This window comes from Phytophthora sojae (assembly GCF_000149755.1).
Source record: "Phytophthora sojae unplaced genomic scaffold PHYSOscaffold_13, whole genome shotgun sequence".
In the NCBI taxonomy this organism is placed as follows: domain Eukaryota; phylum Oomycota; class Peronosporomycetes; order Peronosporales; family Peronosporaceae; genus Phytophthora; species Phytophthora sojae.
In genome coordinates this window covers 496483-513978 of record NW_009258127.1, presented here as the reverse complement: position 1 = coordinate 513978, position 17496 = coordinate 496483, and the positions used below count along the sequence as shown (strand labels likewise).

Below are 17496 nucleotides of genomic sequence, written 5' to 3'. Positions count from 1 at the left end.
CTGGTGGGCTTGAACCCCGTTTCCGCGAAGTTTGCCACGATCCTCAATCGAACAGGGGCTTGAGCTCCGATTGATTCACGCTCGCCAACTTCTCGACGGAGATTCCGCGCTGATCGTTGGTCTCGAGCTTACCACGCAGAAGTGTGCCGATGCTAACTTGTTCCCGCGTCGCTTGTTTCACCGGACACAGAAAAGACTCAAGGCGCTCTTGGTCTCTTCCTCTTGATGAAGATAACCCCACCGCGTCTTCATCCCGAGACTCGATGGTTTCGCTGCCTTACTCAGTCGGATTTGTGACGCAGGGCATCACGATCCCAGTGGTGATCAACGACACGTCGTCACTGAGACAAACGTGTTCTTGTCCGTCGATTTTACTGCCTTCTCCCGCGTAAAGATCCTGTTTGACTTCGAATCTCCGACTTCGGTTGAGCACGACGCCTCAACTCCCTGCTGCACTTTGGCCTTTTATCAAGTATGGCCCAGTACTTCTCAGTGCCTGAAACTACACTCCCAGCAAACACTTTCTGCCTCTGCGCTCCCTTGTTTCTCGATGCGTTTCTCCATTTTCAGCGCAAAGCGACTTGACGGCTTCTTTGCTGCTTTTGAGCTCGACAGCGTGCTGGCACTGGAAAGATCATCTAGCGCCTGCTGGATCACTTGTTGTGCGTCTTGAAAGAGTTAGAGTTCTTGCTCTTCTGTGGAAACGAGCGCGTTCAGTATCTCCCTGACTACTGTAGTCTGTTAACTTGATCTCCAAGTGAACGGGTCCACAGAGTGAAAATAATTAGCTTTGCGCTTACGGCGAAAATCCTCGAAGTCTCGAAAGACGATTGCCATCGGTGGTGGATCAATGGTTCTATCGACACGTGTCAACTTGATTCGAAAGCACACCATTCCTTTGAGGCGATGCGACTCCTTCATCCCGTCAAGTGTACGTTTATAAACGACTATTTATGAGATTCTAAAGTGGGTTGCTGTTGCTCACAGGTTTATTCACGTAGGGGTTGCTTAGATGTTCTGCTTGACATTATTTTATTGCAGAAATGTAAGGTAGAACTTTCCTTTTATCGCTATAGTGCTCGAAGAGGTCTCTTTTATCTAAGCTAAGTGGAGATTGGTTCTGTTTGTTGACGTAATGGCGAACGGTGGAGGCTAGAAACTCATAAACATTGATTTTCATAATCGATTGGCTCCCTGCAGACGTGCAAGTGCCTCACTGTACGTTTCAATCGAAGACATTCAACCTGCAATGCACAAATGCAATGCCCGATGGCCGAGCTTCTTCCGTATGACATGCGTTCTCAGTTAGACCTCCTAATCCACCTGGAGAAGGGTACCCACGGTCTACATAATCCCACTGAGCCGCATCAACATGGCTGCCTCGTAATACAGTGTATCGCCAATCGTTGGTCTCAGAGCCGCATCCATTTGGGGGCGACTAGCATTCCCAAGGAAGCCCTCACTTTGCAAATTGCGCTCCATTACTGAAACCAGCCATGCGTGTGCTACCAGGACTGCTCTACGCTACGACCCTCGCTCTCGCTGTCAGTACTACTCAGTACTACTCAGTACTACTGACAGCGAGAGCGAGGGTCGTAGCGTAGAGCAGTCCTCCAGAGGTCCGCAAATACCGTATTATATTGTATTGGGATCATTGCGAAGCCCTAATAAATATTACAATACTTTGACAAACAGTAATAAATATTGCCGTAATTTATATTGTATTGGCGCATAAAAAATACCTTTTTATCGATTTAGAGGGGGAAGAAGGTCAGCAGCTGCAGTTCAGTATCATAATTTGCATTGATATTCAAAATTTTACTTGAGTAGTGAAGCTTCACTGTGAAGGGTACCTGAGGCTTAATCTACGCGTAGTTACATGTTGTATGCTCACAGTATTATGATAGCGGTCGGTGTCTTATCGGTCGCTCAAAGCTGTTTTCTACCGGCGAGCTTCAGCAATGGTAAAACGGACATATACATGCTAATGCATACCTATATAATAGTCATTAGGGTATGGAATACTTGCTTGGATGTGGCGTTGAGCAAATCCATGCCCTTAGCAGCTAGAATTTGGCATCTTCAGTCAAAAATTCTATGAAAGCGGTCATTTTTCATATTTATTGTCAATAATTGGGTCAATATGATATTGTATTAGAAACTGGGGCGCTCAATAATAAAGATTTTATTGGAAAAACCAATTATTTACTGTATTGCAATATTGTTTTGTTCTGAGCTGGGTCAGAAATTCGCCTGGCGTTTAAATAGCCATACTGCTGTAAAGCAGCCGACGCAGCACTTGCGATGTAGTCACACATGTAAGGAGATTTGAACCTTGTTCGCGCTTCGATCAAAAGACTACAGATTCAAAATACATATCATTGATATATAAGTTGGAAACTCATACATGTAGTGACGTCTAAGGGACGTCGACGGTTAACATGCAAGTCTCGTAAAGAAGGAAGCTCATTGCATCGATAAATCAGTCTTTCTTAGTGTAGATGTAGATTGCTTGTTTTCTTCTCCTTCATTTTCTCTCCCCCGATAATAAAATCAGCATTGCTTCTGCAAATGGAGATGTTTTGAGATCTCACACGCTGTTGGGAGTGATTTCAACTCTGCCTCTTTCTCTACGAAGCATATTCAGTACTAACTGGAAGTATTGTTTTGCTATTTTGGCAACAACTCACTGGTAGGGGCGATCGCCAAACGAACCATTCGGGTTCTCATATCAAATCCGTTGGGCGACGACAACAACAAAAAACAGTTTTTGTTTTAATGTGCTGCATGTACAGATAGAACTCGTGACATGCTGAATTCCTTTCTTCTTCGTCATCAGCCCAACGCTACGTTAGACCCTCGTCTTCACTCTAGTCGAAGCTCAGCTTGCTTTTCTTCAGAAATTTCGTGTACGCGCGCCAAACACCATGAGCACTTGTGCCACGCCAAATACCAGGCCCAAGCATGAAGATCTCCTCGATGACTGCGCTTGGCCGAATTTTCTTGTTGAACCACATTCTGAATTGCGCCTTTTGTAGCTTGGAGGCAATTGATTTCGTGCCTCTTACACCCTTCGCCGCCTGGAGCATTGCTGCCAACTCTTTGTCTTCGACGCGACCTGTGAGGATTCTGACAATTTCCGCGTGCTGGTTCTGTTTGTGAGTCTTGGCGACGTATCTGGCCCAGATCTTAAAGTTGGGGCTCGTGAGTACTTCGTCCACTTTACTGTCAATGAGTAGATCGACGAAGACTCCGGTCGACGATCTCCCACTTTTAAGCCACTCCCGTATCTGAGCTGTCTCGGCCGACGGCTTGAAGATATTTTTCAGCTTCTCAATTCCGGGAACCTTTGCTGTAATGCCCCTCTCGCCGCCTTCATCATCTCTCCTCAGAAGCCGTGAAGCAGAGACGGGGTAATACTCGCTGCGGTCCACGTCCTTCCTCTTAGTTGAATTCGCGCCAAGAAGAAGCGCGGCGAACAACACGAGAATTGTAACGGGGTTACACGGAGGTTACCCTTGTGGTTACCCTTTTGGTGTGCGATACACCAAGGGTTACTCCCTGGGCCACTGGCCAGTCATTGAGAATAAACTAGAGTTAGTTATGTCGATAGTAAGTGCAGGTATTTGCACCGTAGGCGGCGGAGCCGCAGATAAGAGAATGAATACAGTTTGCCTTTTGCAAGAAGTCTCTGACTTGTTTTCGTGGGTCCTCGGATAGGACCCTGTTGGACTCTTTGAGTCGTAAAGTCTTCCTCTACGTAAGGAGCTACGGCAGCCCCGCTGCAAGAATGGCGAGGAGAGTCATTCGATGTACTGGATGGCGACCCATTGCACTTGCTGGGGACTTCGAAGCTTGTAAAGTGAGAGATGCTGCGCAAAGGACTCGTATCACTGGTTGTAAGCTGGCTTTCAGCTGGCAATGGAGACCAAGCAACTTGATCACAAGATGGGTAGCCCCGTGATCATCAACATTACGGAGACCCCACATCCTGTTTTCTTTAACGCATTTACCTACACTGATGCCAGAATCACAAACAGAAACTTCCCTTCGCACAACGATGGCAAGAGTCAAGTTCATAGGTGACGGCAAATGATATTTACACTAAATCGTTCCCGTTTACTGATGTACACTGGTAGCGTAATAACGCGTGTAGTATCAATGTTTTTTTACTTGTCTCGAGAGATTCTTTGAGCTGGAGCAGGCGAAGCGAAATCCACTGGTTCTACGAGGCGCAAGCAGCACTGCAATCACTGGATGTGAACACCCCCGGGATCTCCATAAACACCCACCGACGGGGATACAGTTTCGCGAACCTCCACTGTGCTGTGCACTAACTTCACGGTACTGTACGTACAACATACTACGCACGCCAATGCTCACAAAGGTTATCCCCGATGCTGATCTCACTCTTGGTGCAGGCTGGGGGTGTCTTGCACTGGCCGCACGCGAGGCCTTCTCTCATGGGCTATTTTCGAGCACGCGAAAACTTTGCCTGTCAATCTGAGAGTACACGTTTCGAGGTTGCCAATCCATCACAACCAAGGTGGGAGCATGAGATGCCAGCGTAGTTCCCATTCGACACAAGAATCCACCACATCCATGGCACTAGCATCGAGCTCGTCCGCCATAGCCTTTTTACCTTTCACCCACTCTGGCCTGTTTGGCACAACCAGGATGCCGATAAGCGTGAGCCAAGCACTTGTCCTTCACTCGAGCCCGCGTCACGCGCCCCGAAACGGAATAGGGAACGTATCCACCGTGATCGATACAGAGGCCCTTGTTGATAGCTGCGTTAGTGCATCGTGGGCGGGCACACTTTGGGCCTTCTCCGTTGTCTCGTGCCTCACCTCCACTCACACCATTCGATAACCCGCTGGATTTTCGTCCGAAGTGTTTAACACTCAGACCTTTAGCACCTTGTGGAGCAATATTTCCACTATGAGCCACACACATTCCCTTGATCAGAGCTTGCTTAGTGCAGCCTTGGATCGAGCACTTTATGCCTCCACCGTGGCAAAAGCACTTCCCACTTCGGAGAGCCTTCTTGGTGCAGCCTGGATGCTCACATCGCTTGCTACCTCCATGTGAAACGCACAATCCCTTCAGCGTCGCTGTCTTGACGCAGCCTGGGAGCGAGCACTGCTTGGTCGGACGCCGCGGCTTGTATTCAGCTCCAGCTTCAGCCTGGATAAAAGGCTTCTCCTCTTCCACCTCCTGCTGCTGCTTGGGTGACTCTGGCACTGGGTCGTCCTCGTCCGAGCTCGAACAGCCGCTGCTGTTCTCTTCGTCGCTTGTCGTCTCGTCGTCAGCGTCCATTTCTTCCTCCCACTTGTGCAGTAGCCGTAGTTTCACGCCCTTCTCGTCCTCGTCTACGTGTAATTCAGCTGCGAGGGGCATCACAATTCCTTCGGAGGTGGAAATCTTGCTCTTGTTGGCGTCCATCTCGTCCTCTTCCTTGTTTGCTTGTAGCTCGACTGCGAGTTGCATCACAATTCCTTCTGAAGATGAAAGGTTGACGACGGGTCCGTTCTTCTTGGCCTCTTCATCTTCTGCTTGCACCTCAGCTGCGACTGGCATCAGGATCCCCTCCGAGGAGAAAATCTTGCCGTTGCCTCCACGAATGAACACTGTCTCGTCCAAGACGACAAGGCAATCCGCCCCCGCCCCTGCAGTCTTGGGGCTCGTGGGCGAGAAGTCCAGCACCTCGAGGGAGTCGCCCATAATCCACTTGAGCTCCAGCCGGCGTGTTTGGTAATCACAGACTGCGGCGGACTGCTATAGCGCTAATCAGACGACAGCCCAACTTCAATCAATATACTTGAAGTTTGTATGGCAAACTGCAACAACAAAAAAAGAACCGCGCCTCCTGTGGTAATGACACCCATGCAGCAGTCACCAAGTTATTTTTTAACGAAAGCGCACCAAGCTGGCGATTTTTATTAAAACTATGGTTGAAGTTATAACAAGAGACGTTATTTCTTAATTTTGAAGAATACTACAGCACTCAGCTTGTATATTTTGCTGGAAGAAAAACCAAACATGTACTTCAAAGAGCCCCAGACTTCCTACACTGCGGTAATTAAACCTGCTCACCACGTTCCCCACTGGAAATAACTTACGCACGTGGTTCCTTCAACATCTTACTCCTCACTGGAACTTTGATCACGTACAGCACGCTCAATCTCAACCTTGGGCTTCCACTCGCTCTCGCCATACCCCATGCGCAATGCAAAGGCTTTCGTAGTTCGCCAACCCGTTCCTTCCCCGGCGCCTGCTTGAATGATCACACTCCCTCCGTGTTCACCGCACAAGCCAACCGATACGGCTCTCTTCTCGCAGCCTTCACGCTCACAAGTTGTGCCTCCGCCGTGCTCAAAGCACTTGCCCCTTGCAAGCGCCTGCTTGACGCAGCGTCGATGCGAACATTGTGTACTTCCACCATGACCGACACACACTCCCTTCGCATGGGCGCGCTTCGTGCAACCTTCGACCAAACACTGTCGAGCCCCACCATGTTCAAAGCAGAATCCGTTTGCTTCGGCTTGTCGGAGACAGCCCAAATGACCGCACGGGCCGCTTCTGCCGTGGTTGTAGCACTTGCCTTGGATCACCGCTTGGTTGTCACACCCCTCAACCGAGCACGGTTTACCCCCGCCATGCTCGAAGCACACGCCATCGGCTCGGACCTGCTTGGTGCAACCTTCATAGGAGCATTTGCTCCCTCCGCCATGCTCAAAGCACAGTCCCTTGGACACCACCTGCTTGGCACACCCTCTCTTGGAGCATTTCCTGCCTCCACCATGCTCGAAACACTTGCCTTTGGACAGAACTTGCTTGCTGCAACCTTCGATAGAGCATAGTTTAGCTCCTCCATGGGCGAGGCAGCGTCCTCTGGCTCTGGCTTGCTTGGTGCAGTCCGGGTGCGAGCACTTGTTGCCTCCACTGTGTCCCACGCACTTTCCCTTGACTTTGGCCTGCTTGGTGCAACCTTCCTCCGAGCACGTGTAGCCTCCGCCGTGCTCAAAGCAGCTGCCGCCTTGCAGCGCCTTCTTGCGGCAACCTTTGTGGGAGCATTTAGCCCCGGCTTTAGCAGGCTTGGCCGTGGATTTACTTGAAGCTTTTACTTTGGTCTTGGGCTTTGCGGCTTTAACAGGAGACAGCTTCCGCTTCTTTTTCGCTGGTGGAGGCGCGGCGGCGTCTTCTTCCTCATCGCTCGGCGGAGGCGTCTGGTCGGGGGTCTCCGCTCCAGGTGAGGCGCTGCTTTCTGCCTCGGACTCGTCGCTGCTGCTCACGTACTCGCGCGCCATGATGGAGTAAGATAATAAAAGTCGGGTTCAATAAATTAATTGGAATGTTGCACAAACACTTGCGACATTCGCGCAACATTCACGATTTGATGACGGCGTGATTTCTATCAGATGAGCTGTTGGCTACCGGTAGTCGACTATGAGGAAGCGTAAAGGCCATCTTGTGAAAGCGGGGTCTCGCTAAAAAAGCTGGTCAGTGGGAAGAAACACACAGCCAGAACTTGAACAAGATTCGGGTTGAAGCCGACTCATCATGATAGTGGCTACTTGCACCGGGCCAGCCAGTAAGAGACCTTGAGATGTGCTTAGAGCTACAGCTGGTGATTTGACGTTCAACACTCCAAAATCGGTGAAGGAACTCCTTCATTTGCGAAAAGGACGAGAAGGAGGCAAGCGGACGTCGGCAGGTGCGAGGCCGTCGAAATGCAAGCCCCTGCTAGCTAGGAGAGGGTGTGCGTGTGTGCTAAGATCATGGTATCATTTGCGTGTTAGCTGTGGGGGAGTTGTGCGCACAGGGCCAACACAAGCACGCGGTATTTGCGGAGGGGGGCCCTGCACCGAGCTTTCCAGCGCCTCGTGCAGTACGCGGCTCACTAGACTGCTTGGCGTGGGGGCGTCCAGCCAAGCGCAGCCCGGCAGGCAACATGTTGTGGTAACAAGTAGTTGGCACTAAACATTAAAGTAGATCCAGCGTGTGTTGCTTAGCGCCTCGAAGCATACTGTAGCTACTTCAGACTACACGCAATGGTACAGTAACATACAGAATACAGCATTTAGTGCAGCTCAGCCGCTTGCTCTCGAACCGAAGTGATATGTAGTGTTACTGTGAGGACACTTAGACCCAAGGACTTGGCGATCAAGTCCTCCAACTCGGTGGCCAAATTGACCAGACTTGGCCACTTGGCCCATGCTCGTACTGGTGCTCGCTCGGTTGGTTGGTTGCTGGCAGCAACTTGCTGCCAACTTGGTTGGAACGTCCAACCAACATACGGAAATGTCCTCGACAAAAAACAGAGTGTCAGCCTATTCTTTTACCGTGCACCGGGCCAGTCGGTGTGGCCCGGTGCACCACGCTGCACCGACTGGAGCTGACCCGGTGCAAGAATCCTCTGTCGCTCATCATTGCATATGATTCAGTTTATAGCTTTGCCGATTGGTACACTCGTACAGTGCAGTACATATTTGCCCCACAAAAGCATACATGCAGACTGTTTAGTATTGGCATGTCTTCGCCAGCAGCTTTTTTTCCAAGGCGCATTCTTTTTCTTACTGGAATGAAAAAGCTATCGCTGCGCCAAGAAGCTTTGTGGCCCAGTGAGATCATTTTCTGCTACACAAACTGAGTGCCGGCATCCCTTTGTCATCACATACAACCCACCTACACCTATTTACCCTAACCGCACTAACAAGCTGAAACTCGGGAGGTGATATCGACAGCGGAGACCGGGGTGCCAACAAACACTTTTTGGGGTCAAAACAAAACGAAATGGGGCGCCAGCAAAACCAAGCGTGCGCCAGCAAAATAAAACCGCCGTTTTGGGGCGCCAGCAAACAGATTTCCGGGCGCCAGCAAAATGGATTTGCTATTGGTGCGCAGCCGGGGCAAGCCCCGAGAGCATATTCGCGCCAGTATCCTGAATGATGGTTTGCTCGAATGAGTCGAATTATTATGCATTCCCAATGCAGGTTAAATCGACCGAGTCGACTTATAGTGCATTCCCAACGAGAGTTTACTCGACACTGTCGAGTTAATGTGCATTCCCAATGTAGTTTTTTTCGGTTGAGTCGGCGTATCGTGCATTATTAGTCGCGACATTCCAACGAGGGTCGGCTCACGATGGATTGCTGAATAACTTAGCATTTCAACTCTATGGGGGTTGATGAAACGGACTCAGGTTTACTTGAAAAAACGATTTACTCATTAACCAACACTCCCTTTTCACAAATATTGTATAAATGAAAGTCAACAGGTGTATGCGAAGTTTTAATAGGACGGAGTTATGGCGTAGTTGCTGTAAAAAGCATTACCAGCTTGATATGTATGAAGCCTACCCACACCACGAAGAAGGGTATTCGAAACCCAAAAACGAAAACAACTATCCGGTTAACGCATAAGAAGTATCATGAAGAGTAAGTAAGTAAGTCTAAGTTTACCGCGCGAGAGTTTTTCTCTTTAACAAAGCATTAATGCATCTGACGTAGATCGAGTTCGCGATGAACTCAGCCGCAGGTTGCATTTCTCGGCAGAGTTGAAGAAATAGTATAATATTACTTAGGTTATTATTCAAATCACTGACACAGCCAAACCACCGCTGCTATTGCTCGAACAGTGAACATATCGTCGTAGGTTACGATTAAGCAGGCATTCACACTCTTTGATAAGAGCTAAAATATCTATATACTCACCTTTTGGCTTTGTATTAAGAAGCAACATCGTACAGTTCTGTGATCTTCTAACGTAGATCATGATTGACTTGGATTAATGGAAATATTGCCCCAACCTTGTGCAGTAGACACACCAGTATTTGTACGTTGTGCAAGTTCACTGATATACCTGCCGAGGCAATTTAATGTGTCCAAGATGTTATGTAAACCGCGCTAGCTTGCTTATTCTGTTTAGTTTTTTATATGTCAAGAATTTTTAGGGGTCAGCGAACCTCTAGTTATGCCATGTATAACTAGCAGATACATGTGGCGCCTTAGCTGCACTTACGAATTAAATGTTGCTTCTACGACAACATTAAGCTCGTGCACCCGACAGTATACCACCACAATAGTGACTATATTTTTATCCGGTTATCAGTAGCACGTTGCAGTATGCAGGTCGATAAAGCTTCCAGACAAATCTTCCTAATGGTGAAAACGTTAGTCCCCTGAGCGGCGAGTTATACTATGGCATGTCATGGCAGTGGTTAAGACCCACATATTGATGCGAAGCTTCATACACATATATGCCGACACTACCTAGCTGTACCACAAATGCTTTTGTATGAACACATACGAGGGGATACACTGAGTTATTATACCGGATTCGCGTTAACTCGCGCCGAGTTATTTAGAGCCTATCTCACAACCTCAGTCACGCATCGATTTATCCGGTATTTGGCAGCTTCATGTCTACAGATGTGGCCTACAGCTAGACCGGCCGGCCGACTTGACTATAAATATGATACTTCAATTGAGCAGGATATCAACCTAGCAAACTCAAGAAGCTCAACCGGCGCTTCTTCGTCTATCTCTACGCTCGACTTCATATGAATATTGTCGACTTAACCTGCATCTTGAATGCAGATTTACTCGATAATGTCGACTTAACCTGATCTTGAAGGCAGATTTACTCGACAATGTCGACTTAACCGTCATTGTGAATGCAAGTTTGCTTGACCGGTTGGCTTAATATCAATACGCCCGGCGAAACCGACATCTTAGATGCCAGCTTAGATTTTTTTGCATTGAACGTAGTGCGAAACACATGCAACTGGCGGTGAATGCATAACTGGAGGCAGTTGCTGTAAGAGGGGTTACGCCTGTCTTCGTACCGTAATTTAGATCTCATACAGAATTCTGCCCGAATAAGGAACGGGTGTACAACTAATAGCCTCACATATTCAATATTATTTTCCAGTCGATGTGGCGATAGGGGGATGTGCAAGGTACTGAGGTGAAAAATCCAGTGCCAATCATCAGCTCTCCACCCTCGTTTGAAAAATGGCGCGCATTTAGCGATCTTACTAGACTTCAAACTACATGTACCGTAGTGGTAGACTCGCACTTTTGCTTTTGCACCTCGCCCCACAAGCCCACCTCCTCCCCCACTCCACCCATGAAGTCCACACCGTCCAAGCGTCTCCGCCTCACTTGGTCTGAGAAAGTGGGCATCCTCGACAAGGTGAAGGGCTAGATAATCCCTACGGGGTCGACCAGTTGACAGCGCTGTTGTGGTGCGAGGATGCCTGGTCAAAGGTTAGTGCTTCGACCATACGCCACTGTTGGAATCATTCCGGACTCGTAGGTAAAGCTGCTCTTCAGTTCATTTTGAAATAACTAAATCAGTACATTGGAAAAGTATAATCAACTTAACATCAATTTATATATTCTGCGTCTTTATATATATCAGGCGTTCCTTACTCCGGCAGATTACTGTACTACATATAGCTGATTATTGAAGTTGTTGTGTTGCAAAGTGGACACGAGATGTACATGTACCGACGATTTTATGTTCGTATTCTGAAGTGCATCATGCAAAGTGGTATTTATGTACCGGTACCCTTAAACACTGCTGTCTAGATCTATCTACTCCACGGCAGCTAGCGTCACGCTGAGCTTGTGTTGAAAGGAGACAGCAACACGCTTAAACTGCTTCGGCAGCTTTCCTGTTCCTGTTGTGCGTGTCCGCCCTCCCTGCTAACCTGGGGAGCGGGACATCACTTTTCGCGGACTTGGCGTGCGCTCCATGGTTGTTCCTTGCAATGACTGGCCCTCTTTTGCTGCATTTGCTCTATTTATACCCTACGTATTATGAGAACTCAACTGATGAGCTGGGTAAATGCCAATCGTCACCAAATGCCAGCATCGGCGACCATCTACCAGCTGTCCTTCATAATGTCCGTGGGTCCCGACTTGTCCTAAAGTGACACACCCTCTATTCATAGTTTAACTAAATGAACCGACACGGGGAGGTTCATGACATCTATCCGCATATCTGAAGTGGCGGACTCGTCGGCAATGCTAGCAAGAGTTCTGGTGATGATGCTAGATACTCATCGTCGATAGTTGAAAATGTGCGTGTTGCATGAGGCCCTGTACAGCGATACCTTGCATAATACAAAACAGTCTTGTGACCGACGTCGTGTACGTACCGCTGCAAATACTCCTTCACTTTTGGCTCACACAGACACCCCTCAAGAACGCATTTTGGAACGCGGCTAGTGCGAAGGCACTCCGGGCCCAGGCGAGCGTAGGGTGGCCGTGCCATGAGGAGAAAAGTGAGTCCTTTTTCTTCTCGGGAAGCTGCAATTCAGGAGGGGATTTCCTCAGGGCGATGGCGTCCCGCACAGCAACGAGTGCTGCGGACGCCTTCTTGCCCATGTGAAAACAAATAACGACTGTTCCCAATAAAAAAAGCGGCGGCCCGGGAATGGGGGTTAAGCCGAATTGAACTGCCAGAGGATGTAGAGCAAGATGTGCCGACCAGTCACGCACACACGCACCAAGGACATGAGTGGCTACAGCTACAGACTCCAACGGAGAACGTCCGTAATCACAGCTGGCCCCTCTTCATTTTCCAGCTTGCTTCGAACAGTCAAAAGCACCAGCCACCGGATTACCTTGGGTTCTAGCGTCTTCCACCATGAACAAGTGCCTCACGCTCCTCCTACTGGTCGCGCTCACCCTCCTCGCGGGCAGCAACGCTGTTTCGACCGACTTCCAGCTGGCCAAGGTGGCCCCTGCGACCGTGAACAACGCCGTCCACGCGGATATTGGCGACAAGCGATCGCTACGAGGCCTTGAGTCGACCCGGGTTGATGCTGACGAGGAGCGAGGCATGACGGAGCTTTCAGCCAAGTTCAAGACGTGGATCGCGAGCCTCAAGACGTGGATCTCCAACTCCAAGCTCGTGCAGATGGCGACCAAGCAGACGCAAACACTGAACCAGAAGCGCCGCGTCGCCAAGGTCTCCAGCCTCATCAAGAAGGGCTCGTCGGACACCGTGCTGTACCAGAACAAGGTCACGCCGGACGAGTACTTACTGGCCAAGGGCCTGAACCCGAAGCTCAAGTTCTGGGGCGACTTGCCGGAGGTGTGGGCTAGGAACGACGGTTTGCGTCAGTGGTTTACGTACGCCAAGTTCTTTGAGGAGATGCAGAGGAAGGCCGCTTAGACAGCGCAACGCAATGGTGCTACGTAATGAACACTCTATCATCAGCTTCAACTTAATGAGGTCATAAAATACGTAGCAATACTGTAGCTCGGCTCGACAGTACTCTAGTCACCAACAGAAACCCAATCGAAACCGCGATTCTTGGACAGTCCGCTGGCTCTGAAGCACCCTTATATTGAGTGCTTCCTCCGTAGCCAAAGTAGGCCCTAGCCTTTGAACGATTCAAAACAAATCCGACCACAAGCATGTTTTGTTTTCATCCGCGGTGAGCCGAAGCGGGAAGCGCAGGCTACCAATCATGATTCTTGTGCTGCACACTCAGATCCCCCCAGTTCAACTTAAACACCGTCTATCTCCGCCGTCGCCACCATTGTTCGATGGCATTCCACAGAGTACGTCAACAGTATCTAAAGCACGACAATCACCGACTTCTCCGTGAGCAGCGCGTTGCTGTCAATGGTGTGTTGAGGAGGTAAGTACAGTTGCCTCCCGAAGTGAAACCCGTTTGATTTCGCCGTGCTGGATGACTGCATGGTCTTGCCCTCGAGTAGACCTACTGTACTTGCAGATGTCGTGAAGCAGTTTATCACCAGCTATTCGCTCCATGTTGATCTTCGGTGTCTCTAAGCTTCCCATGTTTCCATACTCCCCCTCGCCAGGCGAAATTGCTCCCTAGTTCTTGTGGTAAGCTTAGCAGCTAGTCAATAAGCCTCATCGAGTCGACTGGACCGCTTTGGTTCGGCGTGATCGGCATTTATGTTATGATGTTCATCAATACTATATCACGCTTAACACTGTAAAACCGACGCAGTGAACTCGTCGGTGTCCATCGGCACTTATTACCAGGATCTGCCCCCCAGCAGTCGGACTGCTGCAATACCCGACACATTATTACCGCGTTACTAGACATTTCATAGCTCTGGGTCACGGTTGTACTCGCCATCTTCTGCCTCACTCATTGATCAAGTTTGACGAGTGACGTCTCCGCCGTGCAATCCCTTTGCACTAGAACGTACTTAACGTGCAGCCTGCCTCTCACCCTTGCTGGCCTCCTTCGTACTTGGGGCAAAACTTTGAGTTTGCGGCAGCTCGTTCTTGACACCCGTCGAACACAGCGAACTGCATGTCTGGAACACAGCCGGCCCGTAGAGACAGCTCGGTCTGGACAGTCTGGATGCCGGCACTTCTTCCCTCCATGCACACCACAGTTGCCTTTTGCAACAGAGACGAGTGCAGCCTTGATGAGAGCAAACTCGACCCACCCTGTGGACCTTGCACTTGCCCTTGAAATGGGAGCGCTTGGTGCGGTCTGGTTCGGAGCATCGTTTGCCACCTCCGTGAGTAAAGCACTTGCCATGGGTTATAATACAACTTGCTTCGGGCAGTCTGGGTGTGAACACATCCGAGCTCCGCCGTGGGTGGCGCACTTGCCGTTGAGGAGTGCGTGCTTGTTGCATCCCGGGTCCGAACACCGCTTCCCCCCGCCATGTTTTCCGGAGGGCTCCCGATTATGGTACAGTCAAACCTGTTTATATGAGGCCCTGTTGGTGACCATCTACTACAATGACTCATATAAAATGGACTCAGTTAAAACAAAATTATGTGGTGCACGTAAAGAAATCGTGCATAGTTCGCTGGCGCTTTGCCTTCACCGTTGTCTCTCGAACCAAAACGGTCACGGTCTGTAAAGCTCTTCGTTCTCTGCCAGTCTGCTCTCCGCATTGCAGCAGAAATGCAGCCAGCTCCATGCAGTGTCTCAGAGCAATGGCAGGTTGAACTGCGGGTTCCTTCCTGTTCCTCCTCTTCCTCCTAAGCGCTCCGCCAGGAGCACGTCGTCCGCCATCGCCGTTTTAGCTTCGTTCTCAAAGAAAAAATCCCTCAGTTCCCGCTCGAACTGAGGAAATTTCACTCGGCGCCGCTTGGTCGCACTCAGGTCGACGTGGCTGAAGTAGGAAGAAGGCAGGTTGCGCAGTCGGGCGAGTGTGGCGCGGCTGACCCGGGCCTTGAAAGTTGCGTAGATCCACTCGGCGAGCATGGGGTTGTTCATGCCAGGATTCTGCTTGAGCTTTAGGTGCACTTGGAGCTTTTGTTCTAGCGTCAGACAGGTGCGAGGAGACATGGCGAGCGAAGAAGGCTTGCGGTAGGCGTTGAGTGTTGAGCAGTGGTGCTTTGAAGAGTGTGTGGTGTGAATCAAATAAACAGGTGAGACCTAATTTGGTCCCCAAAAATGTGACTCATATACCTTGTATGCATATAAACAGAGATCATACAAAAACTAAGTGAAATATTTGGTAGCGACAAAGCCTGCGTCAAATAAACGGCATGGCTCAAATAGAGAGGATCATATAAACAGGTTTGACTGTATTTTATTTATGGATGGTCCATCTGGCTCATAAATAATGGCATCAACCCTACAAGTCAGATGATCAACAATAAACGCCAATCTTCTTAACCAGACCCCCATTTCTTAAGCTTGCCCATCAGAGTTCCTGGCTTACGAACACTTCGTATAGTTTGATCCGAAACACGACTTCGATCCGCAGTGGTCGCTATAGACCCCCCCCCCTTGAAGTAACTGGGCTATTGACTGCGGCCAAACGATGTGCATTGGCGCCTAGTACCTGGAACAGCTCGTGTTCCGTTGATGGAGTATCCGGGCAATGCGTAAAGCACAACTGTCCCTTGGGAAGTCGACGCCTCGTGCATCTGGGCACTGAGCATTGATTGCCTCCTCCGTGCTTGTAGCAGTAGACAGACCTCGCCTCAGCTTGAACGCGGCAGTCCTTATACGCACATTTCCTACTAACGTGCTCAGCGCACCTGCCTCTCGCAACAGAACGACGCGTACACCCTTGATGCGAGCACACTGGGCGCACAGTATGAGCCTTCCACGTGCCCTAAACATGGGCGCGTTTGGTGCTACCTGGCTCCGAGCATCGCTGGCATTCTCCGTGAGTAAAGCACTTGCCATTTGACACAGCTTTATGCGGGCAATCCGGGTGTGTACATATCCGCGCTCCATCGTGAGTGGCGCACTTGTTGCTGAGGACAGGACGCTTCTTGCAGCCCGGGTAGGAACATCTTCTCCCTCCGCCATGTTCGTAGCACTTACCTCCTCGAGCACTTGGCGTCGAGCATCCACGAACAGAACACAACCAGTTGCCGCTACTGCTTCGCGTGGTGCTGTCCCCCTTCCCACCCTTCGGCACCGCAGTCACCTCACTTGGCAAGTCTTCAGCTCCCGCTTCATCATGGCCGAACGCTTCCGGCGCAAAGCTCAACAACAGAGCCACCATCGAGTCGCTTGGTTTAGCCTGCTGCTGTCCTTCAATCCATGCGATCGGCATAACAATGCCCTCAGATCCTTCTTCGCCACAGAACACAAACTCGTTCGTCCCTTCTGCTGTCTCCAGCCGTCTGGAGCCGTCGCCGGCAATGGCCTCGTGCGCGGGAGTCTCCATTATGAACTTGCGCGGCTGATCTCCGTTTCAATCTTAACAGTCGGCGATGAGCTGTCAGCTCTCCCAGGTTATTTCGGACATGGGACCACTCGAGTGTTCTCGCCATGCTGAGCACACAGACCCATAGCTCGAGCTGTACGACCACATCCTGGGTGGAATACGTTCATCGGTGTCTAGCGCATAGTTCCTTGGCGACTGCTTTACTCTTGCATCCTTCCGCCCATCATCGCTGAGCTCCTCCATGTCTAAAGCAAAAGGTCGACTTATCATCCGCGCGAGATTCGCACCCGTCAAACTCACAGCGAGCCCCATGTGTATAACAGAAGCCCTTCTTGTGAGCTGGCGTGGAGCAGCCTGCCTGGATGCGCGCACTTCTTCTTGTCGCCGTGGATGTAGCACCTACCTTTACGAATAGCTGGTCAGCTGCAGCCTTCTTGACTGCACACTGGATATTCACGATGAGCGTGGCACTTGCCCTTGAACGCAGCTCGCTTGGTGCAATCTGGCTCGGAACACTTCTTACCGCCTCCGTGACCAAAGCACTTGTCATTGGACCCTACAGCGAAGTAGGAACAGTCTGGGTGTGTGCAGATGCGGGGTTCGCCGCGAATGCCGCACTTGGCATTGTGGAACTGGAGCTTGTTGCAGCCCGGCATCCAGCAGCGCTTCCCTCCGCCATGTTGGAAGCAGTTGCCGCCTTGGAGACGTCGCCGCGGACACCCAGGACCGGACACATCTTTTGAGCGCTATTAGCTGGACGTATCTTCTCCTTCCGTACGTGTGGCTTCTTACGCTTGCTTGCTGTCACCCCGTTCGGAGCTTTATTTTGTGAAAGAGGCACTAC

The 17496-nt window shown here is 50.2% G+C and overlaps 6 protein-coding genes across 6 annotated transcripts; 2 read left to right on the top strand and 4 right to left on the bottom strand.

Moving 5' to 3' along the window:
- Positions 1 to 2966: 2966 nt before the first annotated feature.
- Positions 2967 to 3383, bottom strand: PHYSODRAFT_459616 (hypothetical protein; the record flags this gene model as incomplete). The annotated part of the gene is made up of 1 exon (XM_009539257.1): positions 2967 to 3383. A coding segment is annotated over one exon (417 nt), but the record flags the coding sequence as incomplete, so codon positions are not given.
- Positions 3384 to 4638: 1255 nt separating this feature from the next.
- On the bottom strand, positions 4639 to 7310 carry PHYSODRAFT_565732 (hypothetical protein; the record flags this gene model as incomplete). Its single annotated transcript, XM_009539256.1, has 2 exons — positions 4639 to 5103; positions 6291 to 7310. The coding sequence occupies 2 exons, from the start codon at positions 7308 to 7310 to the stop codon at positions 4639 to 4641; spliced, it is 1485 nt and encodes a 494-aa protein (XP_009537551.1).
- Positions 7311 to 11192: 3882 nt separating this feature from the next.
- Positions 11193 to 11354, top strand: PHYSODRAFT_530016 (hypothetical protein; the record flags this gene model as incomplete). Its single annotated transcript, XM_009539255.1, has 1 exon — positions 11193 to 11354. A coding segment is annotated over one exon (162 nt), but the record flags the coding sequence as incomplete, so codon positions are not given.
- A 1306-nt stretch (positions 11355 to 12660) lies between these two features.
- Positions 12661 to 13191, top strand: PHYSODRAFT_288985 (hypothetical protein; the record flags this gene model as incomplete). The annotated part of the gene is made up of 1 exon (XM_009539254.1): positions 12661 to 13191. The coding sequence occupies one exon, from the start codon at positions 12661 to 12663 to the stop codon at positions 13189 to 13191; it is 531 nt and encodes a 176-aa protein (XP_009537549.1).
- A 1822-nt stretch (positions 13192 to 15013) lies between these two features.
- Positions 15014 to 15301, bottom strand: PHYSODRAFT_394557 (hypothetical protein; the record flags this gene model as incomplete). Its single annotated transcript, XM_009539253.1, has 1 exon — positions 15014 to 15301. A coding segment is annotated over one exon (288 nt), but the record flags the coding sequence as incomplete, so codon positions are not given.
- A 787-nt stretch (positions 15302 to 16088) lies between these two features.
- On the bottom strand, positions 16089 to 17377 carry PHYSODRAFT_529547 (hypothetical protein; the record flags this gene model as incomplete). Its single annotated transcript, XM_009539252.1, has 2 exons — positions 16089 to 16314; positions 17136 to 17377. Coding segments are annotated over 2 exons (468 nt in total), but the record flags the coding sequence as incomplete, so codon positions are not given.
- Between the last annotated feature and the right edge of the window lie 119 nt (positions 17378 to 17496).